The sequence below is a fragment of the Callospermophilus lateralis genome, chromosome 1 (genome assembly GCF_048772815.1).
Source record: "Callospermophilus lateralis isolate mCalLat2 chromosome 1, mCalLat2.hap1, whole genome shotgun sequence".
Classification (NCBI taxonomy): Eukaryota; Metazoa; Chordata; class Mammalia; order Rodentia; family Sciuridae; genus Callospermophilus; species Callospermophilus lateralis.
In genome coordinates this window covers 141,132,751-141,151,644 of record NC_135305.1, presented here as the reverse complement: position 1 = coordinate 141,151,644, position 18,894 = coordinate 141,132,751, and the positions used below count along the sequence as shown (strand labels likewise).

The window sequence follows — 18,894 nt, the reverse complement described above, 5'->3', positions numbered from 1 at the left end:
GAGTGGAATTACCAAGGGAGAATAGCAGAACCAGGCAAGGTCAACTGTGGTGTGGGTTGAGATCTGAGTCTGATAGCAGGTGATAATAAGCCACTGAAGGTCTAGATAAAGACATGGCATTCTCTAATGTAAGCTTCAAGAGACCATTCAGGTTTCTGCAAGGCCAGTGGGCAATTAGAAATCTAAAGTGGGGAACCCAGCTGTGTGAGAAAAGATGGCAGAGTGGGATTAACATGGTGGCTATGGAGTTGATGGCAAGGAATGAGATTCTGGATACATTTTATGGTTAGAGCCAACAGGGTTTGTTGAAGGATTGGTGGGATAGCAGGATGAAAAGAAAGGAGCCAGAGAGCTTGGGAAAAGGCACCAAAGCAAAGAGGGAAATGGAGGTGCCACCTGAGGAAATGGGGAAGATGGGGTTCTTTTTGGACACATTTACTTTGAGATGCCTATTGATGGTCTCACTTAATAGTGTTTCCAATTTTTCTTAAGTTCTCTAATTAACCTAAGAGATAGTACCAGTGTCTCCAATCTGGCATCTTCTCACTTGCTCATACTATCTTCTGCAAGGTATCAATCCCCTAACTATAACCAGTTTTAGAACCCAACTAGCAAGGGGAATGAGGAAAGTGGTTTGTCTCATCATATGTCTTCTTCCCAAGTAATTCTGTTGGGTTCCTCCTTTGACAGGGTGCCTTCTGGGGGCTGAGTTTTGGAATTGTGATTGGTGTCTTTCGACTGCTGGCCGAGTTAGCCTACGGACTCCAGACCTGCGAGAACAGCATCAAGTGTCCCATGCTTATCTGTGGCATGCACTACCTGTATTTTAGCATGTTCCTCCTCCTAGTTAGTCTTCTGAGCATTCTGGGGATCTCCTTAATCACAGACCCAATTCCGGATAAACATGTAAGTGCTGCTATTAAGATGCTTTAGGGGGGTCAACTTCATAGTCCCAGGGTGCAGCAAATTGGTAAAGAGTGCCTGGATTCCTCTTTGGAAGTGGGAGGGTTGGAGATGGTGGGTCAAAAATAGGAATGTGACACAGAAATAATTTGCCTATTTAAAAAAATGGCTTGCCTTTGTTTAAAAAAAAACAAAACACTAGTAGCTAGGAATGTAGCACAGCGGTAGAGTTCTTAGCACTTCCAACATGTGCCAGCCCATGGGTTCAGTCCCCAGCATTACCCCCCAAAAAACTAAAAACTCTTCAATGATCTGCGAATTAAGTATTCATTTAGATTGATAATTTTGCTAATAAAATACAAATTTTCTTTGGAAGTATTAAATTCACTAACCTCAATATGAATTAATGTAATCAGGGAAGTTCAAGCTGTTGCCCACCCAGAAGAATTTAAGCTTCTGGGAAAAGGGAGGCACAGATGCTTTAGCCTTCTCATAAACCATTTTCTACTTCCCAGGAGGCAGGCGTTAGTTAAGTTTTAGATGTTTATTTACCTGGGCTCAGAGAAGTTAAGTAATTTGTTGAAAGTAACAAAACTAGTAAGCAGCAGACCTGGGCTCCAACCTGACTCTAAAGCTCACACTGGTTCCACCATATCACCTACTTGGGCACCTTAGCAGGACAGGGACTTGACCTCACCAGAAAGTGGAAGGAGTAAGGGTCCTGGTCATCCATCCAGCAATCAAGAGATCTGGAGTTTAGTGAGGAAACTCAGAAGGGCATGAATATGTAAGGCCAGTGCCTTTCTTACAATTTTGCTCAGAATCTGGACAAAAGCTGGTATTCTATTATCAAAAGTTGAGTTACAAGGACAGGTAAACTTGGAAGACAGCAAACCTCAGAGATTCCCAGCTCTGTTTTGGCCACTCTTTTTTTTCTTTTTGTTCATTTTAATTTGTTATATATGACAGCAGAATGTATTACAATTCATATTACACATATGGAACATAATTTTTCATATCTCTGGTTGTACACAAAGTAGAGTCACACCATTTGTGTCTTCATACATGTACTTAGGGTATTTTTTTTTTTTTTTTTTTTTTGGTGGTGCTGGGGATTGAACTCAGGACCTTGTGCATGCAAGGCAAGTACTCTACCAACTGAGCTGTATCCGCAGTCCCTCTTTCTTCTTATTATTTTCCACTTGATTCATTCCTCTCTTGCATACACAGCCCAGTTGGAAAAGGAAGATAATGAATGGAGAGAAGAGCCAGATGCTCACACTCCACTGCAGATTCTCTTGAATCAGTGACAGCATGAGAGACTCCCCTACTCCTAATGTCTTGAAACCCTGGGGGTGGCTGACTTTAAGTTTCCTGCTGCTCAGGGCCTTCATTGTTCAGATTGTTGGCATTCTTTTCCACTTTTCTCTTACTGCCAGCTTCCTTGTGTCCACTTCTCACTTACTCAGCCAAGTGAGTGTCTCCCAGCTCCCTAGCAAAGCACCAGTTCTCTGGAAAAGACAAAGTAGCTGCCTAGAGGGGAGGAACCTGAGAGAAAAAGTAGCACTTTTTGGATCAGTGACAACATGCCAGGCATTGGCCTGAGCCTTCCAAATGGCACCTCTGCTCACCACAACCAGGGGAGGTAGGACCTTCTGCCCCCAAATCATCCATGCTCAGAAGCATCACTAGGATCCAGGCCCTGCCAGCACATCCAGTGACCTCATCCACAGGAGATTGATAGTGTTGCTAGGAAGGCAAACTGTATATGGCATTATCAAGAAATATTTAAAAGTTAAGCTGAGTCTATCAATAACACAACAAAATTGTAGTCCCAACATTTTAATTTGAAAGACAGGGTTGAGTCTTGGAATGGGGCAGGCTGGGGAGGCTGCCCAGCCAGCAAGGCTAATGAGCAGCCCATTGTGTATTAACAGATAACCATTCAAGGCAGGAATTCACCTAGACTGCACCAAGGCTGATGTAATAGGTTTGGATGCATTATATCCTTCAACAGACTTGGATTTGGAAAAAATGTTCACCTGTGCTTTTGCTACCCTAACCTTCCCCCACAAGAAACAGCAATTGACTTGAGTTTTGTTACCTCCCAAAGTTTTGTTACTTTTCATATGTTTTTAGGAAGAGAGAAGAATTAGAGATCAGAAAGGAAATGGATTGCTCTTCTTTAGCATCTGCAAATATGCTATTGAATTTGAGTAATCAAGTTCTACTCCAGGGCCAGGTACAACCCCTCCTGGGCAGCATTCCTGCTGTGTCTGATGCTCTGTATAGAGCTTCTGGAATGACAGCAGCTTCCCCAAAACCACCAGAACGAGGGTACCACAAGGGTAATGGGCAACTTTTCCCAGCCTGAGGGGTGCATAGTTTTGGACCCTCAAAATGGAAAAGAGCCCTGAGCTCACTGTGTCCAACCCCTTGCTTTACATTGAAGGACACACTCTTTGTACCACTCTTTGCCAAAATCACACAATCACATGATACCTTAGCCAGAACTAAAACCCAAATCATAGTAGTTATGATTTCCCATCCCACCTTCCTTCCATCTTTTGTTATAGTCTGACAACCAGATCTCTTTTCAGTCCATCAGGATCCTAGTCCCAGCTGTGGGCTGTGGTACTCTCTGGCTGCATGACAGGGCCCAGTGGTGACATGCCCCTGTTTTCTCCACCCTCCAGCTTCATGGGCTCTGCTGGAGTTTGCGCAACAGCCAAGAGGAGAGGGTGGATCTAGACACAGATATACAATGGAAGAGATTCCCCAATCCCCCACCCCAGGAAGGTGAGAAAGAAGAGCCCTTGGAGGGGTCCTGTGTGACGTGGTCTAGAATAATGCTTGGCCTGTGTTGCTGACCTAGCACCTTCTGCCTCAGTATCTTAATCCTCAGAAATAATCTTCCAAGCAGAGGCACTGGCTTTTATTTTCCCTCAGATGCCTCCTGGGGCAGTTAGGGCATGCAGAAGTTGTGAGGCCATCCAACATCCATAGTTAGCAGGCGGGGTTGAGGGGGAAGAAAGGAATTGTGCTGAGCGGCTCCTGGAGGTGGTGGGATTGAAGAAAGGGGCACTCAGGCAATAAGGGGGAGCCAGAAAGAGGAAAGAAAATCAGAAGGGTCTGGTGTCCTCAAGTGTTTCAAATGTGAGGTAAATCACTGAGGTAAACACTGATAGGTGAAGAAAGACCATGCCCAAGAACTGGTCTTTGGGTTTAGCTACACACTATTGCACCTCCAACAGAGCTATCTGATGGTGTGGTGCCAAGAAGGAAGTAGTCAGTGAAGGGGACAGGAGACTGCTCTCTATAGTATGGATGGAGGAGCAGGGAGGGAGGGGGCAGCCCTACCTAAGAGGGCACCGCAGAAGCAGGTCTAGGGAATAACTAGGTTTCAGTCCAAGAAAGAAGGGGGAGAGTGTCTCTGGGAGAGGCTGAAGCCCTGGGCCTTCGGAGAGTAAAAGAAAGGTTTTCAGCAGATAGGTCAGAAAAAGAGTATTCAGGGACATGGGGGGGTGCTGAGGTGACCTGAGCTTTTTGCAGCCCCTGACGCAAACAGGGATAAAGGACATAATGAGATTAGTCCTGAGCCTGGGGTAGAGAATGGTGAAGAGGCTATGAGTTTGTGGGAGGAAGGGAGAGAAGAAAAAGGCCTAGCTAGGAAGAAAGCAGGGTTCTGGCTGGGGCAAGGTTGTATGCACTCCTCTTGGGGAAGTCCAGAGTCCAGAAAGGATCAGGGATACCTCCTGATACATGCAAAATAAGATAGGCATTTGGTTGGGGAAAGCCCCAGTGGTCTCCCCTGGGCATAGGTCCCTATACTCCTAGAGGCTCCTTCTGATGTCTGCTGACAGTTCTTCTTTAAGCTGACCTTCTGGGTACCCACAATCTTCCAGATGCTGCCAAAATTATACTCACATTTGATAAATACCACCATTATTTTAAAACTGAGGACTTTAAGGCAATTGGCAGTCAGATAACTTGTCCCTCGCCCCATAGATGGCCAGACAGTGGTAGAGCTGGGATTTAAAACCAGCAGTCTCACTCCAAAGTATGGCCTTTCAGCCTCTGGACCAGACAGCTGCCCATCAAACTGCCTTGTCTGTTTGAAGTGACAGTTGTGCCTTTGGGCTGTGGCTGAACAATTGGTTGCCTTTTCAATTCTAGTTGTCTCTTCCAGCTGCCTCTTAGGTCCTGGAAGCTTCATGATAGTGTTATAACTTGGGTGTCTGAGAACAGAAGCAAGAGTGTGGCTGGTGATCAGACTTCTCATCCCAAACATATACCTGTGTCACTGGCTTTAAGGTTCTCCAGCTACAGACACCCTTTCCCTTCTAACAGACTCTTCCATCCCTGTCAGATGGGTTCCATCATCCCTGATGTCTTCTCAACCTCCACTGCAGGAGACACTGACTTAGAGGCTGTCCAATGGCATGAGACAGAAGATGTCACAGTGTCCAATGCTGAGAGCCCACTCTGACTAAAATAGGGTTGTATTGTCATCCAGGAGGGAAACATTCCCAGGAATGGCTCTACAGACAAATCCCAGGCAGCCACTGGGCCCATACTAGTGTGCTGGGAGCTGACCGTGGTGCTGACCTGAGCCTAAACCAGTCCCAAGGGGCAAGCCAGCATCCATAGCACAGACACTAGAGTAAAATTCAAGCTCCACAGTTATGTATTTCCACTAGTTTGCCTTAAGAAAATGAATGGAAAACTTTCTGTGATTCTTAGACTCCCCTCCTATACAAGAGAAAGTTCCTACAAGGACCTAGGCATCTTCAAATGCCCTACTGAGCCCTACTGCCAGAGAGACTGGCAGCTGCTGGGAGAAGACATTTTCCAAGAAGCTGCCAAAGAGAGTGGTGTCTTATTTCCAGGACTTGCAGGGCTTCCTCCACCCTCCAAAGACTAATGACCTAGGTGGAGTACATGCTCAGAGGACCAGCTACCATTTGTTCTAGACCTATAGAAACAGGGAATGGCATTGCCATGGCACAGCAGGGTGCACATGGAAGGACTGTGCTCCCATGATACTTAGCTTCCCAATTAGGGTTCTGGGTACAACTGATAGCTCTGGAGCCCTACTCTGCCCCCAGAGTGTTTCCTAAGTCCTTTGTCCCACCCTCTACCTCAGTCACATCTCTAAGGATGGTCATAGACATTCCATGTTTAGGCTGAACACTTCTTTATTAGGAGTGAGTTGTTGGATTGCATACTGGACTTGCTGTTGAGACATGACTCCCTATGAGATCTTACCTCCTGTGTCATACCCTGCATGCCTCCTGACCTTTTCCCGTTCCTTATGTTCTAGAAGCCAACACTTGCCTCTGGAAGACCTGGAACCTGTTCTGTGGCCTGGAGCCACAGCTGGGCCCCAAGTTGGCCCCTGAAAAGCCCACAAAGGAAAATATGGAGGCAACTAAGGTAAAGGTAGAGCATAGTGACATAGCAGAAGGTACAGAAAGTACAGAGGTGCTGGCCCCAGAAGAGGCAACCAGGAAGTTGAAGGTGAGCAAGGAAAGGATAGAGCATGGTGATATATCAAAAAGTACAGAGATGCTGGCTCCAAAATCAGCCACCAGGAAGATGGAGGAGACCAAGGAGAGGATGGAGCATGGTGATATGTCAGGAGGTATAGAGATTCTAGCCCCAAAAACAGCAACCAGGAAGATGGAGGATACCAAGAAAAAGGCAGGAGGTACAGATTGGGGTGAAATATCAGAAGAGCCATTCTGGATGGTCAATGCCAGTGGGATCATCTTGATTATGCTTGTAGTCCTCAGCCACATCTACTTCTTCTGAAACAGCTCATGCTGGAGTTGTCCAGAGGGCAGGCAGGGCTGCTGCCTTTCCCAGACTCCCTCATCATGAAATAGATATGGGAGACCCAAGGATATGAGGTCAAGGATTATACTAATGGAAACTCTCCCTTGGTTTCATGAATCAAATGTGACCAGCTGCTGGTCATGCTTGCCACAGGGGGACAGAACAAAGTCCATTCAAGATTATAGAGACTATGTAAATGAGAACATCTGCTCCTCTCCAAAATGAGTCATTTTCTTCAAATGGTTTTACTGCATAAGCACTAACTTTCACTTTAAATTTAATTTGGGGGCTGAAGATATAGTTCAGTTGGTAGAGTGCTTGCCTTCATGCACAAGGCCCTGGGTTCAATCCCCAGCACCATAAATAAATAAACAAACAAACAAACAAATAAATAAATTTGATTTTGTTTTTTTATCTCTAGATATATTGGGGGTATTTTTTTTCTTGTGTTTACTTGACTGTAACCATTTCCTTCCTATGCCGACTCTCCACTGTTTTGTTGTCTCTTCATTTTTGATGTATGACCCTGCTGGCAAAGATGTTGTATGTGGTGTAAGCCCTACCCCTTTCCCACCCCTACTGGGGTATCTCACTCAAGGGTACCCAGTGCTGATGACCACAAGCCATGGAACAACAGTTGCCATACAGTTGGAAACTCCAGCTCCTTCCTGGACCATGGGTGGGGCCTAGGCAGCCGCTGTTCTAACAGAATTGGCCTCCATGCAACTCACCGCTGTTTTGACTTTTACCTCACTGTTTCCCTGAAGGGCAGGGAAAGGGGAAAGTCCCTCTATGCTAGCTCTCCCCATCACACTCCCGGTCTGACATTAATGGGAGTTGGGCCCAGGGGTTAGATTCCCTTTAGCTAGCAGATATAGGCCACTCCTGGGCTGTGTTTCTATAAGGGCTCCCTGAATCTCTCCTTCCTCTTCCTTCTCATACCAAAATAAATTATTTGTGTCTAGGAAATGTTTCAGATGCCTTGAAGTGATCTGGGGGAGGCACACCCAGCATCATGAAAATCATACTCTGAATGCCCATTCACAGAACCAGCTCTTCATCTTTTCTCTAATCCTTAGCTGACAGTTTTGAATGCCTACTGTGTGCCTCTAGGAAGTAGCTCTAAACAAAGCACATGGAAACTGATCTCAGAGCTTATGCGAGAAAGCAAACAATAGTGATGATAGTTTATATTTTGTGTGGACTGCCATTTTCATGCCCATACATGCCTTATCACATTCAAGCCACAGAACCACCTGTGGAAGGACTAGAATTAACCACATTCCACAGAGGAGAAAACTGAGGCTCAGCAAGGGAATAAAGCACTCAAGGGGGTGAACAGAAGTTTACACAATTACCTAGTACATCATGTGTATGCTGCAGAAATGCCTGGTAGGCATTCACATAGCCTTAGAGTTAGGGAAGAAAGAAGTCAGCCTAATAATGGAAGACTCTATGTATGGGAAGATTTGAGACTAGAGTACAAGGCATCTTTGAAGCCACTGAAAATATGGCATGTGTGTGGAAGGATGGTGGAAAGTAAAAAGTCTTGTGCCTGACTAGAAAGAAGCCCTTGTATGCTTTGGGATCCTAAGGCCCTGGGAACTTAGGCAGGAAAGTGATAGGATCAGATTTGCTGGCTGCTGCTAGGAAGATGAAAGGAGGCAGGAACCCCCACCAGGAAACCAACCACTAAAACAATACAGACAAGTGAGTGGCTAAAAGGTAATAAGAAGGGGGTTCTGAAGGAAGGGGCCAGAGGTGACTCTGGTTTGAACACACTGGAGTAAGAACAGGCATGGGAGAAATATGAGCTTCATTTTTAACATGGTGAGTTGGAGCTGTGTGAAAAATGTTTATTGACATTTTGAAAGCACTCAGTCATCTCATCCATGAATATGGGATGTCTTTCCATTTATTTAGTTCTTTAATGTGTAACCAGTGTTTTGTTTTCAGTGCACAAGTCTTGCACTTACTTTACTTCTTTTCTCAATTTTTTTCCTAATTAGCTTTTTATTTTTTGGTGCTCTTGCAAGTGAAATTGTCTTAACTTCACTTTTGGATGGTTCATTGTTAGTGTTTAGAAATATAATTAGTTTTGTATATTGATTTTTGTATCCTGCAACACTGCTGTACTTGTTTATTAGTTCTAACAGTGTTTAAGCATATGAGTTTTCTTACATAAAATCATGTAATCTGTGAATGAAAACAGTTTGCTTTTTTCCCCCCAATCTGGATGCCCCTTATCTCTTTCCTTGTGCAATAGACCTAACTAGAAGATGCAGGACAATGTTGAATAGAAGTGGTAAGATAAAACATCCTTGTCTTGTTTCTGATCTCAGAGTAAGCAGTCAATTTTTCTACCACTGAATACAATATCAGTTATGAGTTTTTGCAGATGTTCCTTGTCACATTGAGGAAGTTCCCCTTTATCCCTAGTTTGCTGAGAGTCTTGTTTGGGTTTGCTTATTTAAATTTATTGGTACTGGGGATTGAACCCAGGGGTACTAAGTCACATTCCCAGCCCTTTTTATTGTTTGAGATAGGGTCTTGCTGAGTGGCTTAGGGCCTTGCAAAATTGTTAAGGTTGGCCTCAAACTTGCAATGCTCATACCTCATTCTCCCAAGTCACCAGGATTACAGGCATGTGTCACTGTACCCAGCTTATTTTTGTTTTTACTCATAAATGGGTGTTGGATTTTGTAGAGTGATTTTTCTGACTTTTGCCCTTTCTTCCGTCTAAAGAAATAGCTATATATAATTGTTTCTTTCAGCTACAGAATTACATTAAGTGATTTTCACATAAATCAATCATGCATTCTGGGACATCTAAATCTCAGTTGGTCCTGGTATATAATGCTTTTTGTACATTTCTGGATTTGTCATATGAATACTTGTTGAGTTTTTTTGTCTATATTCATAAAAAATATTGCTCTATTATATGCTTGTGATTTCTTTGTCTCATTTAGGTATCAGGATATTGTTCTTAGAATGATTTGGAAAATGTCCCCTTCCCCATGTTTTGAAATAATTTGTTAAGGCAGGTATTAATTCTTGCCTGGAGACATTTAGGGATAGATGTTCAGTTATGTATAAGGAATCAAAACTCAGAAGAGAAGACTGGTGCTAGAAACCCAGAATTGGGAGAAAAGGGGTAGAGGGCAAGCCCAGCTAAGACAGGAGGTAAGGAGGCTCACTGCCAGGCAGATAAGATTGTGCAGGAAAAAATGGGAGTTGAGAGGGCCTAGAACAGAACTATGAGAAATACCAATACCACTGGTGAGGTAACAAAAGATGGTTCCTCCCAGCAACTCAGGAGGCTGAGGAAGAAGTATCACAAGTTTGAGGCCAGCCTGGGCAACTTCATGAGACCCAGTTTCAAAATTAAAAGTTCTGGGAATGTATCTCAATGGTAAGAGCACCCCGGGTTCAATCCCCAGCATACTACCCACACAAAGAGGCTTCCATATCAGAGAACAAAATCAGAGTCTTGGTGACAGGGAATTGGTGACCTTAGCCAGAGCCTGTGGAAAGGTAAAGCCAATTTGCTATAGGTAGACACAGGACTGCGACATGAGGCATTGGAGTCCCTGGAGCAAGTATCTGCTTCCTTGATTGGGGGGAAAAAAAGAGTTCCTCTAATAGGTCCTTTTTTGAGAATGGGATTGAATCTGAAACCTCAGCTTGAGCCAATAGCCAGTCCCTTCCATAATAAGGTCTACTTGGGATAATCCTTTAAGTCCAAAGACACAAACTTCTCTGTGTTTCTTCCAGAAAAGTGAGGGTCCCTGGGGCTCAATGAAAAAGAGGGCAAGAACAGGTTCACTTGGGATTCTGGTTTTGCTGATAATTTTTATCCTGAGAACATCTCCCTGAATAGATTCCTGCTTGGTGAGGAGGGAACCTCAAAAATTTCTGGGTAAAGATTAAGGCTTTACTGTAAAGGCACAGCCCTAAGGCTTAATTCTTGTGGTCCTTCAACTGAGGTTGGAATCACTGCTTGTCCCCCAAAACCAGAGGAGCTGTGGCATGGCCAAACCAGGCAGGGCTGGGTAGGGAGAAACAAAAGAGCTCTCTTGACCATTCCTCTGACCTTATCCACATGCCTCAGAACTACCCCACTCTTCAGCCCAGCTTCTCCCCTTCCTTGAGCTCCCAGCCTCTCTAGCTGATCTCATTACAGGGGGAGAAGATGAATGAAAGCACAGGCGGGAGGCAATCTCAATGCAGAGCTGCTCTGCAGCCAGGAAAGCTTAAGAAGGAAGAGGGAGGTGCAGGGGGCTTCTGGACAGCCCAAAAGGGAGTGTGTCCTGGTGAATTCCTTGCTTTGGAGAACAGTGAAGCTGTTTTAAGGGGAAAATCTTAAGGAAAAAACTAGAATCAATCCCTGTCCTGAGTGCTCAACCCTGGTGGATCCTCTTATGACCTAGTCATCCTCCCCTGGGGAGACTCTGCATCAGATCATCACCTTGCTTCCTGCCATGCTTTGTGGGAAAGGGACAAAAGTGGCTGGACAGGGCACTGAGGAGACTGCTCAGCAGAACCACACCCACATGCACTTCACGGGCCTGAGCACTATGGTGTACAAAGCTTGGTTAGTGCCTGGTCCAGTAGTGTTCCTTCCAACCCCCATCCCAACTCCCTACCCACCATCCTGTCCTGGAGGACTCAGCCATACTTTTTACCTGCTAAGGGCAGTCTGGGCTCTAGAGAAAGCAAAGCTCCCAAGGTCACCTCCTACTCTATTCCTTGCCCTAGGTTGGGTCTGTGCCAATCAGTACCCAGTATCTCTGGGCCTGGTATTTATCCTTTGGCAGAAAGAAAGATGTGACAATGCTCCAGGAATATAAAGTACCACTGAGACCTGAGATAAAGATTCTGCCCATTTATTCAGGCACACAGGTAGCTTATTGGATCTGGGCCAATGAGGGGCTCAGGGTTTCCATTCGATCACTTTGATAGCAATGTGGGCTGCCCTCCTTACAGCCTCATTTTGATCCATCTCGAGATTACGGAAGTTGAACACGTGGCCCTGCAGGAGCTTGCGACCCTCAGGGGCCTCAGCCAGTATGGTGAGGGCCTTGGTGGCATTCAGGCGCACTTTGATCAGAGGTGAGAACAGAAGCTTCAGGAGTGGCTGGATGGCTTCTGAATCCAGGGCTGCATATTTCCCTGTAGACCACCAACACCAGCTTTCTTAACCAGTCATTCTGAGGAGGCCTTCCTCCCACTGCCCTCCTGCCTGTGCTGTTTCAAGGGGAGGCATCACCGTATATCACCCTCCTTTCTCCTCATCTCTTTTACACTCTTGTGGAGTTCAGCCTAGACCCCCTCAACCCTGCTCTTCCAGACTCCTAACTGGCTTCTCTCTATCATCCTCTTTCTTACACTACAATCAGTCTATTAAGAAAAAACAAATTGTCTTTTAAAATATAAAGCTAATCATTCATGTGGCAAAAATTTCTTGAGCAACTATTCAACACCTGGCACAAAAACACTCATAGGAGGGCCGGGGTCCTAGTTCAGTGGTAGAGCACTTGCCTAAGAGATGCAAGGCCCTGGATTCTATCTTCAGCTCTACCAGAGAGAGAGAGAGAGAGAGAGAGAGAGAGAGAGAGAGAGAGAGAAAGGTGTGGAGGAGAGGAGAGGAGAGGTTTGGAGAGAAGAAGAGAGGAAAGGGGGAAGGGAACAGACGAGAAGAGAGAAGAGAAGAAAAACAACAAAACAATTCATATTTTTCTTGCCCTCAGACATTATATGTACAGAAGATACTCTCCTTAACACACAGTCAGCAAACTCCTTTGCTGCAAGGTGGGTATGTAGAGGGATGAGGGGAGTCTCCGTCTCTATCCTGCTAACTCTGTCCTTTGGGTTGATTCCCAAGCCCCTCTCAAGGGATGTCTGGCCCTCTGGAATGCTACCACTTCTCCACATCACTTATCATTCTGCCTCTCCTGCCAACTATAGACCCCAGAGGCAGAGAACTATGGGTTCCCATTGTCCAGTTCAGTGCCCATCACATGACTGGGACTCAGAGACTACCCACCAAAATGCCTTCTGGGGATCAGTTATCCTTACATGCCTGGCTTCTGGACTCTGTGTCTCTGGCCATTGCCTGAGCTTAGATTCCCCAAGATGAATGCACAGAGAGCACCCCTACCCTCCTATGTAGTCAGCATCCTAACTACACAATGGAAAGCAGGGCTGTGACCTCTGAGAAGGCCCCAATCTCACCTCCTCTTTGTGTCTCAAATTCTACTATTAGGTCCTGTGGGAGTTTCTGGGAGAATGTGTTTGAGGGAGACTTTGCAGTATATTGATCATGAATCCAAGGCTCAGTGAATACTCTGTTGGATGCAAAGGAAGCATGGGGCACAGGGCTGGTACAGATGAGTGTCGGCCAAGAGGGAAGATCAGGCAGCTTTCAGAGGTTCTCAAGTGTGGGAAGGAGAAATCAGATCCCAGCCCATCAGGTATAGAGATCAGCTCAGGTCTCTTCTCTTAGCTCAGAGTTGGGTGACAGCATGAAAGTCTGACTATCTGGGAGTCCTGGGCTGAGGGTATGGGAGAAGATAATACTGTAGTCTTATTTGTCCTTCCACAAATTTGAGAAAATCAATTATGATCAAGAAACACCTTAGACTCAAGGGTTCCAGGGTTTGCTTAGACCACAGGAAAACAGAATTCATGGATAGCAATCTAATCAATATAAGAATCATAGCTCACAAAGGGACCTGAGTGGATGCAGTAATTCCAGGCCCAGGGAAGAGTGGTATGAAGGAACAAAGGTCCTAGTGTGAATGACCAGTGTGGATGGTTGGGGGAGTAATACTCAGCTCTTGAGTATGAGAAAGATGAGTTTGGAAAGCTCAAAGTGGCTGCTGGCAGGCTGGGTGGGAGGGCTCCCTCTTCCCTCTTGCCTAGACCCACCCAACCTGAAGGATCCTGGGGTGGACATCCTTGCCTTACCTTCAGTGGTCACGGTGGCATACATCAGAGCCCCAGCAGCATTGGCCTGCACCTCTTCCTCCTCATCTTTCAGTAGCTGCACCAGGATAGGGATGACATCATGTCTGCACACCTGGTTCTTGCCCTCCAGAGGGATGCTGGAGCATAAAGGAGATAGCTAGGGGTTCTACTTGATGGGGAGGACTGGAGTAAGACCCAAGACTGCCCCAGGGGGACTCAAGAGGAAATAACTTGTATTGGGACTATCCCTGAAGGCCCAGGACTGCCCATGGCCAGGGTATGTAGCAATACTGGTATAAGCACTGCCTGCTGCCAGTGAAGGTGAGACCAAGGGCCAGGGGGCAATGTCACCTTACCCTAAGCCATCATTCAAAAGAAGAAACAAGACATTTTCTCCTTGGCCCCAAAATGCAGAGGAGTAGGACCCAGGAGTGTGAACCACAGTGAGACCCATTGACTCTACTTAAAGAGTTAGCTATCAATGAAGGGCTAAGCTACCCCAAACAGCAGTAAGCTGCCCAGCCATGGGCAACAGCAGGTGGAGACTCAGATAAGGTGACTTTTAGGCCACTTCTCATTCTGGCATTGTGTGAAGCTGTGAAAATAGGATGGTGTACTCCCCAAGAGTTTTCCAAACTGTAAGAGGGCCAACACTTCACCCCCAAAAAAGAAGGGCTCCCTGAACCAGGAAATACTGCCTATTAGTTCCCACAGGAACATCTCGGTGCACATGCATCTTGCAGCAAGAACCCTGTTATAATTCATTTAAAATTTCTCAAACTTTACCACCCAAGAACCCCATTTTTGTAGAATTCTTCCCCACCCCACAACAGGGGAATGAGCCCAGGGGCGCTCTACCACTGAGTTACATCCCTAGCCCTTTTTGTTTATTATTTTTAATTTTGAGACATGACCTTGCTAAGTTGCTGAGATTGGCCTAGAACTTGTAATCCTCCTGCCTCGGCTCCCCAGTAGCCACAATTACAGGCATGTGCCACTGCATCTGGCTTTGTAGAACTCTTAATAACACCCCAAAGACATAGGTTTTCCATGGAAGCACAGTTTGGAAAATGGGTTTGGCAGTCATTTGGCTGTGAGTTTGTGAGACTGTTGGGCTTTCTGGGCAATGGGTCTTAACTCTTAGATACTTGATCAAGGATACAGAGGCTTAGGCTCACCTTCAGGGATTCCCCGAACTCATTCATGCAGCAAGTACTATATGGGCACCCGGCACATAGTGGGCACTGGTTCAAACACCACAATAAGATCTGGGTTTCTCTGCCTGAGCATTGTTGACATTTGGGGACCAGGTAATCTAACCCTTGTTCTAGAGCAGCAAACAGAGCAATGCCCTGTCCTCATAGAACTCCCCAAATAGATGACAACAAAATGGAAGGGGTGATAGTGAACATAGGCTGGGTGGGAGAAGCCAGGAGGGCTGGAGGAAGGCCACACTTTAATAAAGTTGAAAGCCTTGCTAAAAGGTGACTTCTAGACAAAAACCAGAAGGATAATGAGCCTGAGCCTGGGCCTGGAAATCTGCCCAACCCTCCCAGGGTGATCCTGGGGACAAGAAGCCTGCTACCTCAGTTTCCAGGCAGGATTTAGACCATAATCCTATGTGACTTTGAGCAAGTGACTAGATCTTGTGCTCCAGTTTCCTTACCTATAATGGAAGACATTCCCTTCCTTGGAGAATTATCTAGATGTGTAATTTATAGACAATTCCTGGTGTCATAAGCACTTAGTCACCACTGGCTATCATTGTTATGGCAGGGGAGACTCCTGCTTGCCTTCCTTATGAGTATGGGTGACCAATTGGCTGTTTTTGTCTGAGATGGGGGTAAGAAAGAGTTTCCTGGAATACAGAACATTCTGAGGCCAATAGGACAGTAATCACCATAGTAGATAAGGTCCTCTTCCAACCCAGCTCCCTCCTCCCCCCAGGCACAAGCAGGCCAGGAGAGGTAGGCCCAGGGTGGATGCCCTTGGGTTCTGGGAGAGACCTTGTTGGGTGAAGCCCCACTTCTGGCCTGCTTCTGGGCCAACAGCAGCTCAGTTGTCTCTGGGCCTCAGCAGAAGCCCAAGGGCATAGCCACTCTGTGTGACCTGGTTGGGCCTCACCTGATGGCCATGAGTGCTTGAGCAGCCTTGCTGCGGATGTTTTTGTTGGAACTGAGAAGTTTCTGCTTGAAGAAAGGCACAGCACAGCTGCTCAAAGCCTCAGTGGCATCCTCCTGCAGGCAGGAGGCCAGTGTGTCCAAGATGAGCTCCTGGATTTTCTCCTCCTCCCTCTGCAGCTTCAATACCAGTGGGGAGATCAAGCCATTATCGACAATGCCACGGGCTCCTGCAAAACAGAAAAGGATACTGGGGGACAGCCTCCCGTGCAGACTGGCTTGCACAGGTAGAGTGGGAGCTTTGATAGAAGGACCTGGCATGGAGCTTGAGTAGCCATCAGGAGGCTGAGGGTGCAGCCATGGCAGAAGCTGGGGTGAGGCTGAGATAAGGTCCCAGAGGTCACAAAAGGTGCTAGCCTTTTGGTCACTTGGGCCTCAGGAACATCAGACATAAACAAGTACACAGAAGCCTGAGAGGTAGCAGTTATCCCTGGGAGAGCAAAGACTCCCCCTCAAATGGGCCCCACCTCACTCCTTCCAGCTCTCCTTCCCTCCTGGGCAAGGATATTTCCACCTGTAGCTATCTGGAATAGAACACAGAACCCCAGCACCAACGGTATCCCAAGGGGCCCAGGCTCTCAGAGCAGCCCTCTCAAGTCCTTGAGATGTAGAAAGAGCAAAGGCAAGCACTTCCCCATGCACTCAAACCACCCATCACTACTGCCTTGTATCTACCCTCTCCCCATCCTCCCCAGCAGCCATGCTACCCACTGAAAAACTGTCTATAGTCCCTAGGGAGGTGGCCACCAGCAAACACCTCTTTCTTCTGCCCTCCCTAGTTAAACCTTCTAATTTACTCTAGAGAGACAAATAAACAGGTCAATTAGCCAAAAGGTCTCTGAGTACCAATTAGCACTAGGGATTTCCTCTTTGAAGACATCATCCCAGCCTTCTTGTCTCACTCCCTAAGGACATCAAATGGCAGATGCCCCAGGTGAGGGCAAGTAGAAAGACAGGCATATTTAGCAGCTCTTACTGTCCCCTCTGCACATTCCCTGCTGTCCAGCAGCTCCCAGTACCCTTGACCAGCTTCTCACTTGGGTGTCTGGGTAGAGCACCTAGCTCTGCCCCACTTCTTCTTAGGGCACTCAGGGCACAGGGAAATCAGTTATCTGTTATTTCAAGTATGTTAGACTTTCCTTTTTAAAATTTAATATCCACAGATTTCCAAAGAAGCCTAGGTTTAGCTCCTAAATGTATCCTTTCCCAGATGTGTAGTCTTGGACACATAATCCAACCTCTCTGAGCCTGGTTTACTCAGCAATGAAATGAGCCCACTTGGCAGGATGTTATATAATACCATTGGAAGTTGGGAACTGTCTAATTGGGGCTTGGTCATGGCCTCACTTACATTTGGTTCTAAGCTTCCTGAGAAAACCCAGTGACAGGTGTTGCTGAACTGCAAGAAAGCGCTGTCCAATCCAACTTGGGATGGACACACACTTGAGAAAGGACAGAAGGAGAGAAATGAGGTCAGAAAATCATAACATTGGAGGTGATCACTTCCATGGCACCTTTCTTCCTTGGCAAGGAAACTGAGGCCCAGAGGGGAAACAGTAGATGGGGACAAAGCCAGGGCCCTTGGCTCTTTGGGTTTTGTTTCTCAAGCATCTGTTTTGGGCCACTGCTCCTAGAAATACTCATCACTGGGACCTAGGTTCATTTTGAGACAGAGGGAGATTAAAAATAAAACGCATGCCGGGTGTGCCTTTCTGCTCGTTCACTTTGCTTTTCAGCTAAAAGGAGAGTGGTGGGCCTGGCTATTTATAACTAACCCAGATCCAAAACAGCTTGTTCAAGTGGGGGTGAGGCACATGGACCCCAAGGAAACCAACCAGAAAAACCCACCTGAGAGTCACAGTGAGGATTGGGAGTCTAGCACAGGTGGGGAACAGAGAACAGCCAGCCAGGAAAGTAGGAAGGCTAGTGGGAGAGTCAGTTGGGGACAGGTCATTAGGCAACAGGTTGTCACATCTGTAGACAAGGAATTCCAGGATCCTGTGGGTTCTGGAAGTACAGAAAGGTAGACCCAGGGAAGCTAGACCTTACAGAGGTGCAGCAGAGTCCAGATGGGCAGAAACAGAAAGCCTGCAAACTGCCATACTGTGTGGGCCAGTATGGGTTTAATAGTTAATGAGCTCGAAAGTTCTACTGGGATTGAGGGGTCATGGATGCTTATGGCATGGAGCCACCTGCAATTAAAGTTTGGTCAGTTTCCTGGGGCAGGGGTTGATACTATTTTGCCCAGCTATCCATGCTGTCAGGGAGGTGCTGGGTGGGCTCAGTCACAAGGCCCCTTTCTCCTTGCCAACACAAAGCTCCAGCTGCACCCTGCCCCTGGGCCAGCACAGCACCTGCTGATAACTACTCCAATGCTGACACTGACACCCTCAGTTTCCCCATGATCCCATGGCTGCAGCAGGCACTTTGCTGAACTAGGCCTCACAAACTGACTTCTTTGCTTTTTCTTATTTTCTCGACTAATTAATATTTTTGCTATATGATTATGCCCAGAAGCACAACTCACATGGTCTGTGGGACCATGCCCAAGGCAAATAAATATGAAACAAAAACTTGCCATTAAAAAGTCTAATTTAACAATTCTCCAATGGTTCTTAGACCAACGTCCCCAATTTTACTTGAAGGCAGCTGACCAGATGTGCTATCTGGGGCATCCTTTCATGCTCACTAGCTTGGCCAGGTTGGTCTTCCATGAATTCTCTCCAAGTCTCATGCTCCTTCCTGTCCAGTGTTCTCCCCACCTTGGAACTCACTTCAATCCCCTATCACTGGCTACCTCTCCACTCCTGTTGCAGCCCCAGCTTAAGCATCTTTTCTTTCAGGAAGCTGACCCCATTGCTTCCTGGTTCCCCCTCAACATGCCCTCCAAATCCCAGTGTCTCCACCCAACTGTCTATGCTGGGTCAGGTTACAGACTATAACTATAACGGCAAATTATTGTTCTGATTTCTACCACTGCCCTGTAGCCACAAGAGTCCACCAG

At 46.5% G+C, this 18,894-nt stretch overlaps 2 protein-coding genes across 2 annotated transcripts in view; one reads left to right on the top strand and one right to left on the bottom strand.

Annotated features, from left to right (window-relative positions):
* Nucleotides 1-6,717, top strand: part of LOC143399022 (sodium/glucose cotransporter 1-like) — a 62,916-nt gene extending 56,199 nt beyond the window's left edge. Inside the window, exons 13-17 of the mRNA XM_076855738.1 lie at nt 691-906; nt 3,600-3,702; nt 4,416-4,427; nt 6,227-6,330; nt 6,508-6,717. Of these exons, the coding sequence (XP_076711853.1) occupies nt 691-906; nt 3,600-3,702; nt 4,416-4,427; nt 6,227-6,330; nt 6,508-6,717 (645 nt within the window). The remainder of the gene's footprint in view (nt 1-690; nt 907-3,599; nt 3,703-4,415; nt 4,428-6,226; nt 6,331-6,507) is intronic.
* A 4,957-nt stretch (nt 6,718-11,674) lies between these two features.
* The window catches only part of Rsph14 (radial spoke head 14 homolog), a 76,868-nt gene continuing 69,648 nt past the window's right edge, over nt 11,675-18,894 (bottom strand). The window contains exons 4-6 of the mRNA XM_076867623.1: nt 15,835-16,060; nt 13,711-13,847; nt 11,675-11,913 (exon numbers count right to left, since the gene is read on the bottom strand). Of these exons, the coding sequence (XP_076723738.1) occupies nt 11,675-11,913; nt 13,711-13,847; nt 15,835-16,060 (602 nt within the window). The remainder of the gene's footprint in view (nt 11,914-13,710; nt 13,848-15,834; nt 16,061-18,894) is intronic.